Genomic DNA, 18,158 nt, shown 5'->3' with positions numbered 1-18,158 from the left:
TCCCCCAAATTCAATTACCAGGCCCTTCAGGTCTGGTATGGATATTAAGGGGAACCCTGCCTCAAATTTAAGAAAAAATTTGACGTGGGGTTCCCCCTAAATATCCATAACCAGACCCTTCAGGTCTGGTATGGATATTAAGGGGAACCCCGCGTCAAATTTAAAAAAAAATTGACGTGGGGTTCCCCCTAAAAATCCATACCAGACCCTTTATCCGAGCACGCAACCTGGCAGGCCGCAGGAAAAGAGGGGGGGACGAGAGAGCGGCCCCCCTCCCTCCTGAACCGTACCAGGCCACATGCCCTCAACATTGGGAGGATGCTTTGGGGGTCTGTGACCCCTCAAAGCACCTTGTCCCCATGTTGATGAGGACAAGGGCCTCATCCCCACAACCCTGGCCGGTGGTTGTGGAGGTCTGCGGGCGGGGGGCTTATCAGAATCTGGAAGCCCCCTTTAACAAGGGGACCCCCAGATCCCGGCCCCCCCCCCTGTTTGAAATGGTAAGGGGGTACAAAAGTACCCCTACCATTTCACAAAGAAAGTGTAAAAAATGGTTAAATAAAACAAACACACTTTTGAAAAATTCCTTTATTAAAAATAAAGAAATAAAAAAAAGATTCCAGCGGCGGTAATCCACTCTTGCTATCCAGCGACGGACGGTCATCTCTCCAGCGATGTCTCATCTCATCCAGCGCAGCGAATACATCCTTCTTCTGTCTCCTCCACGGAGACACTGCAGGCATTCCGGCGGCTGATGTTTCTTATATACGGAGGGCGGGGCCACCCGTCACCTGACCCCGCCCCCCTCTGACGCAAGGGGAAACCCGGGGTTCCCCGTGACGTATGGGTGACCCCGCCTCCCTCTGATGTAACGGAAACCTGCCTGTGTTACATCAGAGGGGTGCGGGTCACCCATACGTCACAGGGAACCCGGGGTTTCCCCTTGCGTCAGAGGGGGGCGGGGTCAGGTGACGGGTGGCCCCGCCCTCCGTATATAAGAAACGTCAGCCGCCGGAATGCCTGCAGTGTCTCCGTGGAGGAGACAGAAGAAGGATGTATTCGCTGCGCTGGATGACATGAGACATCGCTGGAGAGATGACCGTCCATCGCTGGATAGCAAGAGTGGATTACCACCGCTGGAATCTTTTTTTTATTTTTTTATTTTTAATAAAGGAATTTTTCAAAAGTGTGTTTGTTTTATTTAACCATTTTTTACACTTTCTTTGTGAAATGGTAGGGGTACTTTTGTACCCCCTTACCATTTCAAACAGGGGGGGGCCGGGATCTGGGGGTCCCCTTGTTAAAGGGGGCTTCCAGATTCTGATAAGCCCCCCGCCCGCAGACCTCCACAACCACCGGCCAGGGTTGTGGGGATGAGGCCCTTGTCCTCATCAACATGGGGACAAGGTGCTTTGAGGGGTCACAGACCCCCAAAGCATCCTCCCAATGTTGAGGGCATGTGGCCTGGTACGGTTCAGGAGGGAGGGGGGGCCGCTCTCTCGTCCCCCCCTCTTTTCCTGTGGCCTGCCAGGTTGCGTGCTCGGATAAAGGGTCTGGTATGGATTTTTAGGGGGAACCCCACGTCAATTTTTTTTTAAATTTGATGCGGGGTTCCCCTTAATATCCATACCAGACCTGAAGGGTCTGGTTATGGATATTTAGGGGGAACCCCACGTCAAATTTTTTCTTAAATTTGAGGCAGGGTTCCCCTTAATATCCATACCAGACCTGAAGGGCCTGGTAATTGAATTTGGGGGACCCCCACGCTTTTTTACTTATTTATTTATTTATTTTTTTATCAATGACTTTCAATGAGTGTTCTCTGTATTACGGAGCCGACAATTCATAATAGCTGCGAGTGATTTTAAAGGACTTTTTTTCCTGCATAAATGACACTTTGTGCAGGGACAATTCTAAGCACGGGAAACATGCGCCCCTTCACAGGCATACTATAGACAACCCCCCCCCCCTACGAAATTTAAAGGAATATTACACTTTTATTGTTTCACTTTAATTATTATTAAAATCACTGCTCCCGAAAAAACGGCCGTTTTTAAAACTTTTTTTTGCATTGATACATGTCCCCTGGGGCAGGACCCGGGTCCCCAAACACTTTTTAGGACAGTAACTTGCAGAATCTTTTCTCTCTGTCAAATCTTTTTTCTCTGTCGAATATTTTCTCTATATAATCTTGGACTAATAGAGGTAAGGTTAAGCACATTTGACCACAGGTTCTATAGACACAGATTGTTGTCAGAGTCATGTCGAATCTCCTATTCTATATCGAACTGTTGTAACAATGAAAACGAAAATAAAGCATTTATTTATGTCGGATCTTTCGTTTTTCGGATTTTGTGCTTTCGTTATCGTTTGTCAAAACGAAAACGAAAATAGCTGAAATTCGGACGAAAATGCATTCGGACGAAAACAAATGCACATGTCTAATAGATAATAGAACACCTTCTTTCTTTAACATACCATATGTAGGTTGTCCAGTTTGTGTGCTGAAGTATTCACATGCCTGCAAAGGATAAACCAACATTGCATATCAAATGTAAACCTTAAACAGCCAGATCAGTTTCACCAAATACAATATTTCTTGCATCCTATGAACCTATAGTAATGAATGAAGAACTGGACAATTTAGAATTATGTATGTTAAGGAAGCATAATAAGAAAGCCAAGATGTAATATTTTACAACTGTATAAAACTTATGTAATTTTCACAAATGTTTATGTTATGTGAGGTATGTGATGGATCAATTACAGATGGGCCTCACGATCTGCAGTAAGGTGTTACATCACTATTTGAAACAGAGCAACTCAGTACAAAAAAAAAAAAAATTTGTACTCTCCGTAAAATCTTTTGAAGTCAGTTTAGGGACTCAGTAGTTCTGAAACAGTCAAGATTATACAGACAAACACAGGAAGTTGAGAAATTTGAAAAAAAATATATATATATTTAAACCATCCCCCTTATAACCATCATGTCCCAGTTTTTATGAGCAAGCAGTACACGGACCAATTACAGAGAGGGGCGGGACCTGTCTGGACGTTGACTTCAAGAAAAAGATTTTATGGTAAGTACAGAAATTGTACTTTCCTTATCACCCATTTAGGGACGCTGGAAATCGGGGAAAAAAAAGACCAGATGTCCAAAAGCAGTCTGACTAAGAGGTGGGCAAAAGCCGCTGAGAGGTCCAACATACTGTATGTAGAGATCATAGCACAAAGAGTATTTGTGTCTATTTATGATAGACTAATCCTCTGTGTATGACCTGGCTTGTTTGATTCTGCTTCAGTCTTCTGCTTCCAGCCTGTGTAGCTCTGGTACCACTGACCTGCATCCACAGCTTACCTGCATTCACTGTTCCTTCTACTGCTCACCAATCCAGTCTGGTCCTGCTACTCATCAACTACCTCTACCACCGGAGGACTCTGCAGGCACTCTTACCTCACCGCGCTCTCGCGCCCACTGTTGCAACTCCAGTGGTCCTTGAGCTGGGGCTGTACAAGAGGCCTCCCTCTACTCATCAGGTTCTCCCAGGTGGTACATAACACCTTCACTTAAGAGCACAGTTTAATGGACATAGCATGACCAAAAGAAAGGCCAGCCAGTCAAACGCAGAAGGCTCATGCCTAGCATTTCTAACCACTGAATACAGGGAAAGAAAGGAGCAGGATAAAAAATAACTTACTTGATCAGACAACCAAACTTTCGACTAGATAGCCATGGGTATGAGATATTTTATAGTGTAACAATTCCCTTGTTAGGAAGGAATTAAACCACAAGGTTTGTAGAAGCTGGAGTTCACTAAACCCAATTCCTCCTAACAGACAGGGCAGAGTGAAAAACCACACCCACACAAAAGGATTAGCAAGGATGAAGGTATACCAGTGGTGGAATTATCAGGGTTGCAGCAGTCACACTTGCGACTGGGCCCTGCAGTTCCACCACTTCAGGGGTTCCCACCCGTCTGCCAGTGTAAGGGGCCCACCCATGTGAGGGGCCCACTTGTCCTGTCCATTATGGCTGTACTGTGGTACTGAGAGGCCAGCCACGGGCACTCCTCTGGACCGCCCCCCTATCCAGAGACAATGTAGGGAGGCGGAGTGGACATTGAAAAATTAAGTCAGCTGACACCAATTAAGTGAAGGGGAGGAGCTCTCCCCATGAGGATAGGCATCCCTGGAGGAATGTTGGCGAAAGTAAGTGACAAATTGCAGTGCAATAGATCCCAACCTCCACCACTTCTGCTTCTTACTGATTCCATCCCTACCCCCCCATCACTTCTACAACAATAGGGATGAGATCAGTGGTGGGGGGATGCAATCAGTAAGAGGTGGTGAGAGAGAATGGCACCACCGCTGCCAGGTCCCTCAAGTACCACCACTGCCACCCCCCCATCAAGTACCACCACTGCCACCCCCTTCAAGTACCACCACTGCCACCTCCTATCAAGTACCTCCTCTGCCACCCCCTCAACATCACTGCTGCCACCCCCCCCCCCAAGTACCACTGATGCCAAACCCCTCAAGTACCACCACTGCCACGCCCCTAAAAAAAAGTATCAAAATCATGCGTCATGATTTCTTGCACCGGGGCCCTGAAGTTTCTAGTTACGGTGGTACCTCTGGTGTATACCACAACCCAGAATAGAGTGCACCAGTATAAGAAAGTAGAGAAGGGGTCCTTTCAACCTTACAAGGATTGGTAGGATACTACCAAGGTAAGAGTCAGAGGCCTAGAAAAAGTTTTCATACCCCTTGAAATTTTCCACATTTTGTCATGTTACAACTAGGGATGGCCGAATGGTTCGCCCGGCGGTCGTTTCGCGGCGAATTTCGGATGTTCGCCATCCACCCGATCGGCGGGCTATTGCCGCCGTTTGCCCGGCGGACTTCCGTGTTTACTGTGTAAAAGAACTTTGACCTATGATGACACATCCATCATGGGGTACAGGACAGCCAATTGAGACATTACAGCACATGGACACTTGGACATTCCCCCTAACTTATAAATAGACCCGATCCGGTGGCCATTTTACATTCTTTCTTCTGTCACTATAGGAAGAGGTTGCTGTGTGGAGCAGGGAGAGACTTCAGTGACCCAAATCGCTATCTATTAGGTCCACAAAAGTTCTTTTAAGGACTGGTATCATGGTATAGGTGTTAGGTGTAGTTCAGGATATAGGTTTGAGGCAGTGCTGTGCTAGTGATTGTTGCAGCAGCCTGAGTGTCTTTTGTCAGTGTAGAGAAAGGGACAGGACGCTGTGTGCTGCAGGGACAGTCAGTTTAATCATTAGCTGTTACTATTAGGTCCACAAAAGTGCTATTCAAGTTATTGTTCCAGCAGCCTCTGTTTTGTCAGTTTAAATAGGGACAGGCAGGAAGCTGTGTGTGAGGCAGTGAGGAACAGTCAGTTTAATCAGTAGCTGTTACTATTAGGTCCACAAAGGTTCTTTTCAGGACTGGTATGGTAATAGGTTTGTACACGTATAATATTCTTTCTTCCAAATATAGAAAGAATATTATACTTGACTGCTGCCCTTCTGCTGCAGTAGTCTTTTATCAGTATAGGGACTGAGGTACAGTCTGCTAATCATTCACAACCTACTTGTTCCACAAAGGTCCTTATAAGGACTGGTAAGGTCTAGGGTACTACAGTACATAGGGTTGAGTGAGGTACAGTCTGCTATTCCTTAAGGACTGGTATAGGTCCACAATACATAGGGTTGAGGTGCACTACTGCTGACTGCTGCCCTACTGCTGCAGTAGTCCTTTATCAGTATAGGGACTGAGGTACAGTCTGCTAATCATTCACAACCTACTTGTTCCACAAAAGTCCTTATAAGGACTGGTAAGGTCTAGGGTACTACAGTAAATAGGGTTGAGTGAGGTACAGTCTGCTATTCCTTAAGGACTGGTATAGGACCACAATACATAGGGTTGAGGTGCACTACTGCTGACTGCTGCCCTACTGCTGCAGTAGTCTTTTATCAGTATAGGGACTGAGAGTTTTGTCACAGGGTCATTTAAAAAATGACAGGCAGAGGAAGAGGCAGGCCCTTCCGCAGGGGTGGTAGGGGTAGGGCAGGAGCAACAGGCTTGAGTCAAAGTGGGAAGTTGCAGAAGGTGCGTTCAATTACTTTAAAGGACGCACCAGACTTGGTTGAGTGGCTCACTCAGCCTTACTCTTCTGCACCCTCCTCATCCTCTCGATCTGCACCCTCTTCTTCACTCTCTGCTATGTGCACCCCCAAAGACACTACCACCAACAACACCACCACCACCACCACATTCCTTCCGCTTGAGTCACAGGAATTATTTTCTGATCCATATCAAGACATTTCTGATGCGCAGCCACTCTTGGTATTGGATCAGGAAGAGGAAGAGGAAGAGGAAGAGCAACAACCGCCACTCAGCAGTCTGACGACAGTACCCAGATCAGCCCAAAGAGGAGGTTGGTCCCCGGTGTTGCTGCCTACTCCGAGATCTCTACTTATAGCGGTGGGGAAGGTGACGTCGATGATGACGTGTCTAGTGATGTCATGTGTGTGCCCACAAGAGAGGAAGAGGAGGGGAGTTCAGAGGGAGATATGGACCAGCAGATAGGGAGGAGAAGCAGGAATAACTTACATTGCACAGGAGGGACAAAGCAGACTGCAAATGTATCAGGAGCGAGTCATCGACCATGTACGGTCACATCTGGCGCTCCCAGGACACCGGTACATGGCTCCGCAGTGTGGGCTTTTTTTAACGTGTCCGCTGCTGACTATAGTGTTGCCATCTGCAATCTTTGCAGTCAACGCATTAGTCGCGGTAAGCCCAACACTCACCTAGGGACGACCGCCTTAAGAAGGCACATGAGCAGCCATCACCGAGCCCAGTGGGAGCAACGGAACACACAAAGCCACACTCCAGGCTCTCACCGTCCTACTTCTCCTTCTCCTCTCTCCTCACAATTGTCCTCCACTCCACCTTCCATCATGCCAAGCTCACATTTTTCTGCAAAAAGGCAGGCTTCCGTGGGCCTAATGTTCGAGCGTAAGAAAATTATGACGCCGGATAACCCTCTTGCCCAACGGTTGACGGCTGGCTTGTCAGAACTGATAGCCCGCCAACTACTGCCATATAAACTGGTGGACTCTGAGGCCTTTCGAAAATTTGTGGCCATTGGAACACCACAATGGAAGGTCCCAGGAAGGAAGTATTTCTCAGAGAAGGGCATCCCAGAGCTATATGGCCATGTTCAGCGGCAAGTGAATGTATCTCTGGCACACAGTGTCGGTGCCAAGATATATCTGACCACAGACACGTGGTCTAGCAAACACGGGCAGGGAAGGTATATCACTTTTACTGCCCACTGGGTGAACCTTCTGACGGCCGTCAAGCATGTAACCCGTGGCACCCGTGTAGATTTGGTTTTACCGCCACGGATTGCATGCAGGCCTGGCTCTTCTTCTCCTCCTCCTCCTCCTACTCCATCCTCCTCCCTCTCCTCCTCGGCTGACTCCTCCTTTTCCGCTGCTAGCGTCTCTTCCGCTGCGCCGCCCAAGCTCCCCAGAACCTATTTGACATGCCAGGTGAGACGTTGCCATGACGTGCTGCGTCTGTTGTGCCTGGAATCCAAGAGCCACACTGGCCTGGCACTCCTTTCAGCTTTGCGTTCACAGGCAGATCAGTGGCTAACACTGCTCAATTTGACAGTTGGTAAAGTGGTGTGTGACAACGGTGCCAATCTGCTTAGCGCATTGAAACAGGGCAAAATGACGCACGTGCCATGCTGACATTCAGCGGCGACACAATCTGCCGGTCAGACGTCTTATTTGCGATTGCCCGACGTGATGGAACTCAACCTTCTATATGCTTGATAGGCTGCTCCAGCAGAAACGTGCAGTTAACGTCTACCTGTATGAACTCTGCGGCAGAACAGGTTCTGGGGAGCTGGGTTTTTTTTCACCGCGCCAGTGGCTGCTCATGCGCGACGCATGCAGACTTCTGCAGCCATTTGAGGAGATCACCAAACTGGTCAGTCGCAGCCATGGCGCCATCAGTGACATGGTACCTTATGCCTTCTTTATGAAGCGTGCATTGCGTCGTGTCATTGATCAACCTGTGGAGGAGCAGGAGCGGGAAGATGAGGAAGTCGCAATGCTGGATGAATTCCCAGGGGGGGCTACTCCATCTGAGACAAGTGAACAACAGGAGTCTGAAGAGGAGTCAGAGGAGGATGGTGCCGGGGCGGATGAGGAGGAGCAAGAAGAGCATGCTTTAAACCTTTCTGGGATCCCTGTTGTTGTGCGTGGATGGGGAGAGGAGAATGAAGAGGACGACATTATCCTGGATGATGAGCAGGAGCCCCGTATAAAAAGCATAAGGGTCGAGGACCAGTACTGGATGGCAAAGTACTTAGACCCCCGGTACAAACACAAAATGGTGGAAATGTTACCGCCGTCACAGAGGGCTGTCAGAATGGAGCACTTCCAGGCCTTGCTTCGAGAAATGCTGCATTCTGCTTTTGCGTGCGCTGGCAGAGGAGCAATTCCCACTCCCAGAGAAGGAGTTGCGGGTACCAATCCAACAGCGCCTGCAAGAAGAGGCCGGTTTGAAGATGTGTTGGTGACTTCGGATATGAGGTCATTCTTTCAGCCGACCCATCGACAGGTGTCATCCGGATCCAGCATCAGGGAACGCCTAGACCGTCAGGTGTCCGACTACATCGGGTTAACGGCCGATGTGGACGCTCTGAGGAGTGATGAACCCCTGGACTACTGGGTGGGCAGGCTTGACCTCTGGCCAGAGCTTGCCCAATTTGCAATCGAACTGTTGGCTTGCCCCTCATCCAGTGTCCTGTCCGAAAGGACGTTCAGCGCAGCAGGGGGGATCGTGACCGATAAGCGTACTCGCCTAGCTCACGACAGTGTTAACTACCTCACATTTCTAAAAATGAATGATGCATGGATCTCGGAGGAATTCAACACATGTGACCAGTAGACCATGTATATGTCTATAAACAATTTTTTTAATCGAGCACACAGACCTTCTTTCTTCATTTGGCTCACTTCCTTGTCCAAAAAAAGCACACCGCCCGTACCCTCCTGTTTGAAGGGGTTGAGCGGTGTCATATTTCTACTGGGGCTGCTTATTATGAGGGGCTCCCACCATCCCTGTGCTGTGCTGACTTCCTCCTGGGGCTGTACCTCTGCTGTGCATATTATGAGGGGCTCCCACCATCCCTGTGCTATGCTCATTATGAGGGGCTCCCACCATCCCTGTGCTGTGCTGACTTCCTCCTGGGGCTGCTTATTATGAGGGGCTCCCACCATCCCTGTGCTATGCTGACATCCTCCTGGGGCTGCTTATTATGAGGGGCTCCCACCATCCTCCTGGGGCTGTACCTCTGCTGTGCATACTATGAGGGGCTCCCCCATCCCTGTGCTATGCTCATTATGAGGGGCTCTCACCATCCCTGTGCTATGCTCATTATGAGGAGCTCCCACCATCCCTGTGCTATGCTGACTTCCTCCTGGGGCTGCTTACGGTGCAGGTGTCAGTGCTGTATATCACGGTGCTGGTGTCAGTGCTGTATATCACGCTGCTGATGTCAGTGCTCTCTATCACGGTGCTGGTGTCAGATCACTCCATCACGGTGCAGGTGTCATTGCTGTATGTCACGCTGCTGATGTCAGTGCTCTCTATCACGGTGCTGGTGTCAGATGACTCTATCACTGTGCAGGTGTCATTGCTGTATGTCACGCTGCTGGTGATCATCTCCTGCACCCTCTTCTTTGCCTACCCTGACCTTCCCTCTCCTCCATTGCCTTCATGCGCTCCACAGTCCTGAATTGTCACAACAATTTCACATATAAAAAAAGAATGCTTGTAGTTGTCGATCCCAGATTCACCTCATACATGTGTTATGTCATTGGCCATGTGGTGGGACTATGTTTGCACAGCTAGTAATTATTTTGTGGCTGCAAATTTGACCTGTATGTTTGCAAAGTTCGCCTCCCATTGAAGTCAATGGGGCCCGCCGCGAACGTTACGGTTTGCGAACTATCAGCCGCGTTCGCGGTCCACGTTCGCGAAACGTCCCGTCGGAAGTTCGTCCATCACTAGTTACAACCAAAAATGTAAATGTATTTTATTGGGATGTGATAGACCAACACAAAGTGGCACATAATTGTGAAGTGGTAGGAAAATGATGAATGGTTTTCATTTGTTTTTACAAATAAATATCTGAAAATTGTGATGTGCATTTTTTATTCAGCCCTCTTTACTCTGATACCCCTAACTAAAATCTGGTGTAATCAATTGCCTTCAGAAGTCACCTAATTAGTAAATAGAGTCCACCTGATTGTAATTTAATCTCAGTATAACATACAGCTGTTCTGTGAAGCCATCAGAGGTTTGTTAGAGAACCTAAGTGAACAAACAGCATCATGAAGACCAAAAAAACACCAGACATGTCAGAAACAAAGTTGTGGAAAAGTTTAAAGCAAAGTTTTTGAAATAAAGCCATAAGAAGTGCAGTTTGCAAGAAGCCAACAAGGCAAACAAGTGAAAGAAGGTGCTCTGGTCAGATGGGAGCAAAATTGAACTTTTTGGCCTAAAAGCAAAATGCTATGTGTGGTGGAAAACTAACACTGCACATCACCCTGAACACACCATCCCCACTATGAAATATGGTGATGGCAGCATAATGTTGTGGGAATGCTTTTCTTCAGCAGGGCAAGGAATGCTGGTCAGAGTTTATTGGAGGATGGATGGAGCCAAGTACAGGGCAATCCTAGAAGAAAAAGTCTCCAAAAGACTTGAGAATGGGGCAGAGGTTCACCTTCCAGCAAACCAAAAACCCTAAAAATACAACCAGAGCTACAATGGAATGGTTTAGATCAAGGCATATTCATATGTTAGAATGGCCCAATCAAAGTCCAAACCTAAATATAATTGAGAATCTGTGGCAAGACTTGAAAAATTGCTGTTCACAGATGCTCTCCATCCAATCTGACAGAGCTTGAGCTATTTTGCAAATAAGAATGGGCAAAAATGTCACTCTCTAGATGTGCAAAGCTGGTAGAGTTATCCCCAAAAAGACTTGCAGCCGTAATTGCAGCGAAAGGTGGTTCTACAAGTTATTGACTGGCTGAATACAAATGCATGCCACACTTTTCAGATATTTATTTATTTGTTGCCTACCATTTTATACCTCAACTGCCCCTGTGCATGTGTAACATGACTGAACCTAGCATGACCTTTCAGAACCAACTCTTGGCTGGTTCACTGAACCTGGTCAAGTTTATATCTTCTGATAATTAAGTAGCATACTGTGTACACTGGAAAAATGTAATATGAAATTATATGGCCTTTGCAAGCACTATGGGGTTTATTTACTAAAGCTGGAGAGTGCGAAATCGGGCTCCCTTCTGCAGAGAAACCAATCAGCTTCTTACCTCAGCTTGTTCAATTAAGCTTTGGCATAAAAACCGGGAAGGTGATTGGTTTCAATGCAGAATTGAGCTTGACTTTGCACGCTTCAGCTTTAGTAAATAAACCTCTTTATCTCTATTTACCAACATCAGTAAGCACTTCACATTTATACATACAATATACAGGCATACACCACTTTTAAGTACACAATGGGGTTTATTTACTAAAGCCGGAAAGTGCAAAATCCGGCTCACTTCTGCAGAGAAACCAATGAGCTTCCAGGTTTTATTACCAAAGCTTAATTGAACAAGCTGCGGCTAGAAGCCCATTGGTTTCTATGCAGAAGTGAGCCTGATTTTGCACTTTCCAGCTTTAGTAAATAAACCCCATTGTGTACTTAAAAGTGGGGTATGCCTCTACAGTATTTTTGTATGTTGGGTTCAGGAGAAAACACAAACACACCACTTAAAATGCATTAGAAACGATTCAGGAGCAAAGTTATGTGACTGAAAAACCTCATCTATAAGCTGCAAGTAACTTTGCAAGTACTGCAGCAGATCGCATTCACAAGAAAGTGCATTTACCATGGGATTCCAGACATAAACTAGTGATTTTTATCCATTCTCATTTGGATAAATTAGCAGATAATAATGGATACATGCATGCCTACTCAAAATAATTGATTTTCTTAAGACTTAATTCACAAATCCTGATTTATAGCGCACAGAGTGTCACACAAATTTAACCAGACGATTAATAATTGGACCTTTACTTGGTGTGCATTGTTCTCTCTCTGGTTCTTATTTTGCAGTCCTTCATTGATCTTCTGTCGCAGAGTATATAGAACTGGCTCAATCACTCCTGGTGTATTGGCAATCAACTTGCGGATGATGTCATCTGGAATGTGGAAGTTCAGCTTGGGAAATACTTTGCTGCAAATCAACAAGCAGACATTATCTGTAATGTTCACAAATAACGATTAAACATTTTAGAGAGTTTTATGTTACATTTTATTTTATTTATGTTACCCCATCCCCATCCTATACTGCAAGGGTTTAACGTTTGTTTAGTATAAGACCCCTTTCACACCAGGGCGTTTTGCAGGCTCTATAGAGTTAGAAATAGCGCCTGCAATCCGCCCTAAAAAAGCTGCATCATTGTCTGTAGTGTGAAATACCGCTGGCAAAACGCTGCTATTGTGGCGTATTGCTGGCGGTTTTAACCCTTTCTCGGCCGCTAGCGGGGGGTAAAAAGCGAAAAATGCGCCGCAAATCCGCAAAAAAAAAATAGCTGTGTTTTACCGCTGACGCTATGGGCGGTGTGGTGTTAGCTTTTATCAGCAGTGGAGTTTATGGGCTGTTCTCTGAATGCCATAAAATTGCAATGCATTATGGGATTTTTCAAGTGTCCTCTGTGTATTTTTATTAAAAACGCCCATATATGCTAACTCTAAAAAACACTCATAAACGTTAGTACAAAACCATGTTAAAGGAGCGTTTTTCAACCAGCCTTTTTTTCCCTCAATCTGGCGTCCAGAAAAAAGCTCCAGTGCGCATGGAACCTTAGTTTAGTCAGCAGAAGGATGTGGAGTGAGATATGTGGTATAGGACACAGACTACTGCAAGGTAAGTTCCCCTACTCTTATCAATTTTCCCCTTGACCACCAATGTTCCCCCTGTTGAGCACCATTGTTCTCCAACACCCACATATACCAATAATGCAGCTATATTTACCTTCGTCCTCGCACCCTCAGGCTTACTCTGTACTAAAAAAGTGGTCCCCTACTGCTTATTGCCAGCTGCAGGTATTACAACCTCATCATGTACAATGAAGGACCAGTGATGGCCTGTCCACATTCCAAAGCATTAAAGAGAGTCAGCTGCGAGAAAAACATTAAGTTGGAGTTGGCCTTGAAGTACATTTTTTCTTATCCTCTAAATCAGTGGTCTCCAAACTGTGGCCTGGGGGCTGGATGTGGCCAAGACTTTGTTCCTTCAACACCAGCAATGGGGGATAATTTGTGTCACTGATACCAATAATAGGGTACTGTTCCTACCACTGACCCCAACAATGGGGCATTCTTTAATCCCATTGATGCCACAGCATTTTCTACTCACACTGGCCACAGTCTGGCTCCCTGAAAGTCTGAAGGGCAGTAAACTGGCCCTTTATTCAGAAAATTTGGAGACCCTTTCTCTAAATAAAAATGCGTTGATACATTTTGTTCAGAATTACCCTAAATTCCTCATGTTTGTTTTCTTTCCAATCTTGCCGTATTGGTGAGTTCAATATTTTTAAATAAAACATCGAAAAAAATCTCCTAGGCAGGAGGCAAACGATAAAAAAAAATAAAAGTAAAAAAAGTCAGGTAGGAAGCAAGCATCATTGGAGGGCATACCCATCAACTGTCTCGGAGTTCTGCTGATCCAAGCCATGTGCCCCAGAGCTGTTCCATTACCCTGCTCCAGCTCTGTGTACAAACTGTGCAATCATTCACTATCCAAGAGTAGGAGCATAGCTCCAGCAGCAGGAAGAGGTGGAGAGAGCAGCGGCATATACCACAGCCTACTGCAAGGTAAGTGTGCTCTTCAAATATCCAGCCTATAGTTGCCTATAACCAGTCATTGGGCCGCTATTTCTCCCACTGACACCAACAATGGGGTACTATTTTTCCTACTGACACCAATGACCAATGGCACTCATGCTTAGGTGTTCATGGCTGCTTTGTGTGAGAGAGCCACAATCAGACTTTCCAGAGTGCTGCAGTACAAAGTATTTTAACTGTTGCTGTGGCAGTCAGTAATGCAAAAGACATGATGAGATTTCTTTTACTGTATATGCAACCTTGGTTCAATTCAGCCATAAGTAAAACTAAGATTTGATTAAAGAGCTAAGCAATATTTACAAATGAAAAAATGCTCCTGTCCCTTTAAGGCATGAGAGATAGCACAGAGATTGCACTGTCAATTGTCCCTTTCTATGCTGTACAATACCTGGCTGATCCTGCCTGTTGCTGCCGTCCCCTGTTTAAACTGACCACAGTTATCATAGCTGCTGATCCCTAATAGCGTGGTCAGATTACGTGCCTCAGTCATCCAGTTCATCCAGTTCTGTCCTCAGCATTTCTGCATCTCCCCCTCCCTCTCTCCCTGTCACTTTCTAGTATGTCTGAGAGACAATCTCCTCCTGCCTAGATAGAGCAGTGCTATTCCCCTGAAGCTACTCCCCCCCACCTTTGTTCCCAGGGTGCCCACGTGTCCCGGATTGCCCGGGATTATCCCGTAATTTATATCTCTGTCCCCAGTCCCGGGCACCTTCATTCCGGGACAATAAAGTGTCCCGGAATGAAATTGGCAATCTGGGAACAGGGGCGGACTGAGCTGCCATAGCACTGGCTCTAGCTCCGCCTCCACCTCCTCCTGATCACTGGTTGCTATAGCCGCCTTGCGTCTGGCAACCAGTGACGTCACAGCCCAGCGTTGAATGCGGAGGAGGATTTTACATCCTCCTCCTCCGCGCTAGTGCTGCTGGGAGTCACTGCTGGTTCTTTCACCTCCACAATTGGCTCCAGTGACTGGCTTGCAGCTTGTGTGGGGTGTTTCTGTTCCCACACACTGCGATTACATTGTGTACTGCACGGCTTCTCTCCCTTCCTCCCCCCTCCTGCCCACCTCACACTAACACATGGACTGAAGTCCCCTCCCCCTTTTCCTCGGCTCGGATGTCACAGACAGGAGAAGGAGGGGGAGGAGAATGGACACAACAGGATGGGATGTGCTGATCTGAGGTTTGTACAGAATATTAATGCTTGGCACTTGCAGGAGAAGAAGACACAGAGACGGGGGGCAAGTTGTCAAAAAAGAATACTTGCAGTGATTTTGGGGGATAAGAGCATGCTGTATGTGCTAGGAGGCACTTTAGCAGAGGAGAGAAATTGTGCTGGGGGGGTCAGATTTTTTATTCAACCCCCCCTTCCTGCACAATTTATCTCCCCTCCCAAAGTGTGCCCTCCTAGCACATGCAGCATGCTCTTATACCCCCAAATCACTGCAAGTATTCTTCTTTCACAACTTGCCCCTTCCCCATCTTCAAAGACAAACTGGCTGCTATCACGGGGATAATTATACTGTCTGGTATCCTTGGAACTTTGACAGACTATCAGGAGGTGCACTCCTCTTCCTCCTCTCTCCACTAACTACCCCCCGCCATACACTCCGCACTCCTCCACTGTACATGTTACCGCCTGCCATACACTCCGCACTCCTCCACTGTACATGTTACCCCCCTGCCATACACTCCGCACTCCTCCACTGTACATGTTACCCCCCCCCGCCATACACTCCGCACTCCTCCACTGTACATGTTACCCCCCCGCCATACACTCCGCACTCCTCCACTGTACATGTTACCCTCCTGCCATACACTCCGCACTCCTCCCCTGTACATATTACCCCCCCGCCATACACTCCGCACTCCTCCCTGTACATATTACCCATCGCCATACACTCCGCACTGCTCCCCTGTACATATTACCCCCCGCCATACACTCCGCACTCCTCCCATGTACATATTACCCCCCTGCCATACACTCCACACTCCTCCCCTGTACATATTACCCCTCGCCATACACTCTGCACTCTTCCCCTGTACATATTACCCCTTGCCATACACTCTGCACTCTTCCCCTGTACATATTACCCCTCGCCATACACTCTGCACTCTTTACCTGTACATATTACCCCCCTGCCATACACTCCGCACTCCTCCCATGTACATATTACCCCCCTGCCATACACTCCGCACTCCTCCCATGTACATATTACCCCCCTGCCATACACTCCGCACTCCTCCCCCATACATATTACCCCCCTGCCATACACTCCACACTCCTCTCCTGTACATATTACCCCCCGCACTCCTCTCTTGTACATATTACCCCCCGCCATACACTCCGCACTCCTCTCCTGTACATATTACCCCCCGCCATACATTCTGCACTCCTCTCCTGTACATACTACTCACCACCATACACTCCGCATTCCCTATTTATTAAACGTCAATTTGGCCCACTTTTTTTTTAAGGTTATTAACCGATTAATCGAAACAATAATCGGCCAACTAATCGATTATGAAAATAATCGTTAGTTGCAGCCCTAAACAACACCACCTTTAAGCCAATATTTAGTGCAATTTAAGACATGTCCACTGTTCACCACGACACGCTTTGCGCGTCATATTGTTGTTGTTCTTAATGCCTAGGGCCCGCTTTTGATCTTGCACACAGGTCTGCTGATTTCATAGGCCACGTGATATTTGCGCATCGTTTTTTCGAATGCAATTTTTGGGGGAAAAAATACACCGCTTCCCACACGATGCATAAACGGCCGGGTGGGACAAGTGCTATTCCCTTACGTCCTGTCAGAATGAGTGCCCCACCATGCACGACCCTGTGATGGCTGTGTCCATTCGTGGCAATCACACAATGTCAACAGAGGCACTTGCCTCTGTGTCAGCTCTCCTCTGGAGCTCAGTAAGGGCTCAGTGGGGGGTGGGGGGGATTCTGCAGCCTGTCAGTGATCTCTGCGTAGCTGATGACTTTACTGTTCAGCTACACAGATCACACAGACTGCAGCCATCCCATACCAGTGCACCAAGCACCATCTGTCCCTGTCCACAGTGCACATCAACATCTGTCACACATCTGTGTACAATGTACATAAACAAATGCAAAGGTGAAAGTAAGCATTGGTCCCATGCGCATCCGAAAACGACGATCGCACCACACGAGGTAATGCCACAAATGTTAGAGCAAAAGCAATAATTCCACCACCTGCGGTCCTCTGTAACTCTAAAATGGTAACCTGTAAAGGCTTATGAAGTTACATAGTAGGTGAGGTTGAAAAAAGACACAAGTCCATCAAGTCCAACTTCTGTGTGTGATTATATTTGGGTATTACATTGTATATCTCTGTATGTTGTGGTCATTCAGGTGCTTATCTAATAGTTTTTGAAACTATCGATGCCCCCCCCCCCCCCCCCCCCCGCTGAGACCACCGTCTGTGGAAGGGAATTCCACATCCTTGCCGCTCTTACAGTAAAGAAAGAATTTTAATGAGTGGCCATGTGTCTTGTTAAACTCCCTTCCGCAAAAAAGTTTTATCCCTATTGTGGGGTCACCAGTACGGTATTTATAAATTAAAATCATATCCCCTCTCTTCTGCAGAGAGAATTAGTTCAGTGCTTGCAACCTTTCCTCATAACGAATATCCTCCAGACCCTTTATTAGCTTTGCTCTTCTTTGTACTCGCTCCATTTCCATTACATCCTTCCTGAGGACTGGTGTCCAGAACTGGACAGCATACTCTAGGTCAGTGATGGCGAGCCTTTTTGAGTCTGAGTGCCCAAACTGAAATAAATAAGTTGGTTTTGTGTTGTAAAGTGCCAACACGGCAATTCACGAGAGAGGGGTGCTGAGAAAAAGAGAGTGGGTGTGTGAGAGATATGGGGGTGTGTGTAAGAGAGAGAGGGGGTTGTGTGTGAGAGAGAGGGGGTTGTGAGATAGGGGTTTGTGAGAGAGCGAGAAAGGGGGCTGTGAGAGAAAGAGAGAGAGAGAGAGGACACATAGAGAGAGAAAGGTGACAGAGAGTGAGGGGGGACAGATAGATAGAGATGGGGGCACACACAGAGAGGGGGGACACACGGGGGGCAGAGAGAGAGGGGGGACA

The 18,158-nt window shown here is 47.1% G+C and overlaps 1 protein-coding gene across 3 annotated transcripts in view; it reads right to left on the bottom strand.

Annotated features, from left to right (window-relative positions):
- Positions 1-18,158, bottom strand: part of LOC143930508 (sperm flagellar protein 1-like) — a 170,697-nt gene that overhangs the window by 127,305 nt on the left and 25,234 nt on the right. For 2 of the 3 annotated variants that reach the window (XR_013262786.1, XM_077454863.1), the window contains exons 3-4: positions 12,200-12,365; positions 2,479-2,521 (exon numbers count right to left, since the gene is read on the bottom strand). Coding sequence is in view for 2 of the 3 variants with exons in the window: in XM_077454863.1 (XP_077310989.1) it covers positions 2,479-2,521; positions 12,200-12,365 (209 nt within the window). In the remaining variant the exon portion in view is untranslated. The remainder of the gene's footprint in view (positions 1-2,478; positions 2,522-12,199; positions 12,366-18,158) is intronic. The other variant, XM_077454864.1, reaches the window with a different exon arrangement.

This window comes from Lithobates pipiens, unplaced genomic scaffold (genome assembly GCF_037356315.1).
Source record: "Lithobates pipiens isolate NorthernLeopardFrog02 unplaced genomic scaffold, aLitPip1_a1.2 Scaffold_25, whole genome shotgun sequence".
NCBI classification, from domain to species: domain Eukaryota; kingdom Metazoa; phylum Chordata; class Amphibia; order Anura; family Ranidae; genus Lithobates; species Lithobates pipiens.
This window is presented reverse-complemented; position numbering and strand designations above follow the sequence as displayed.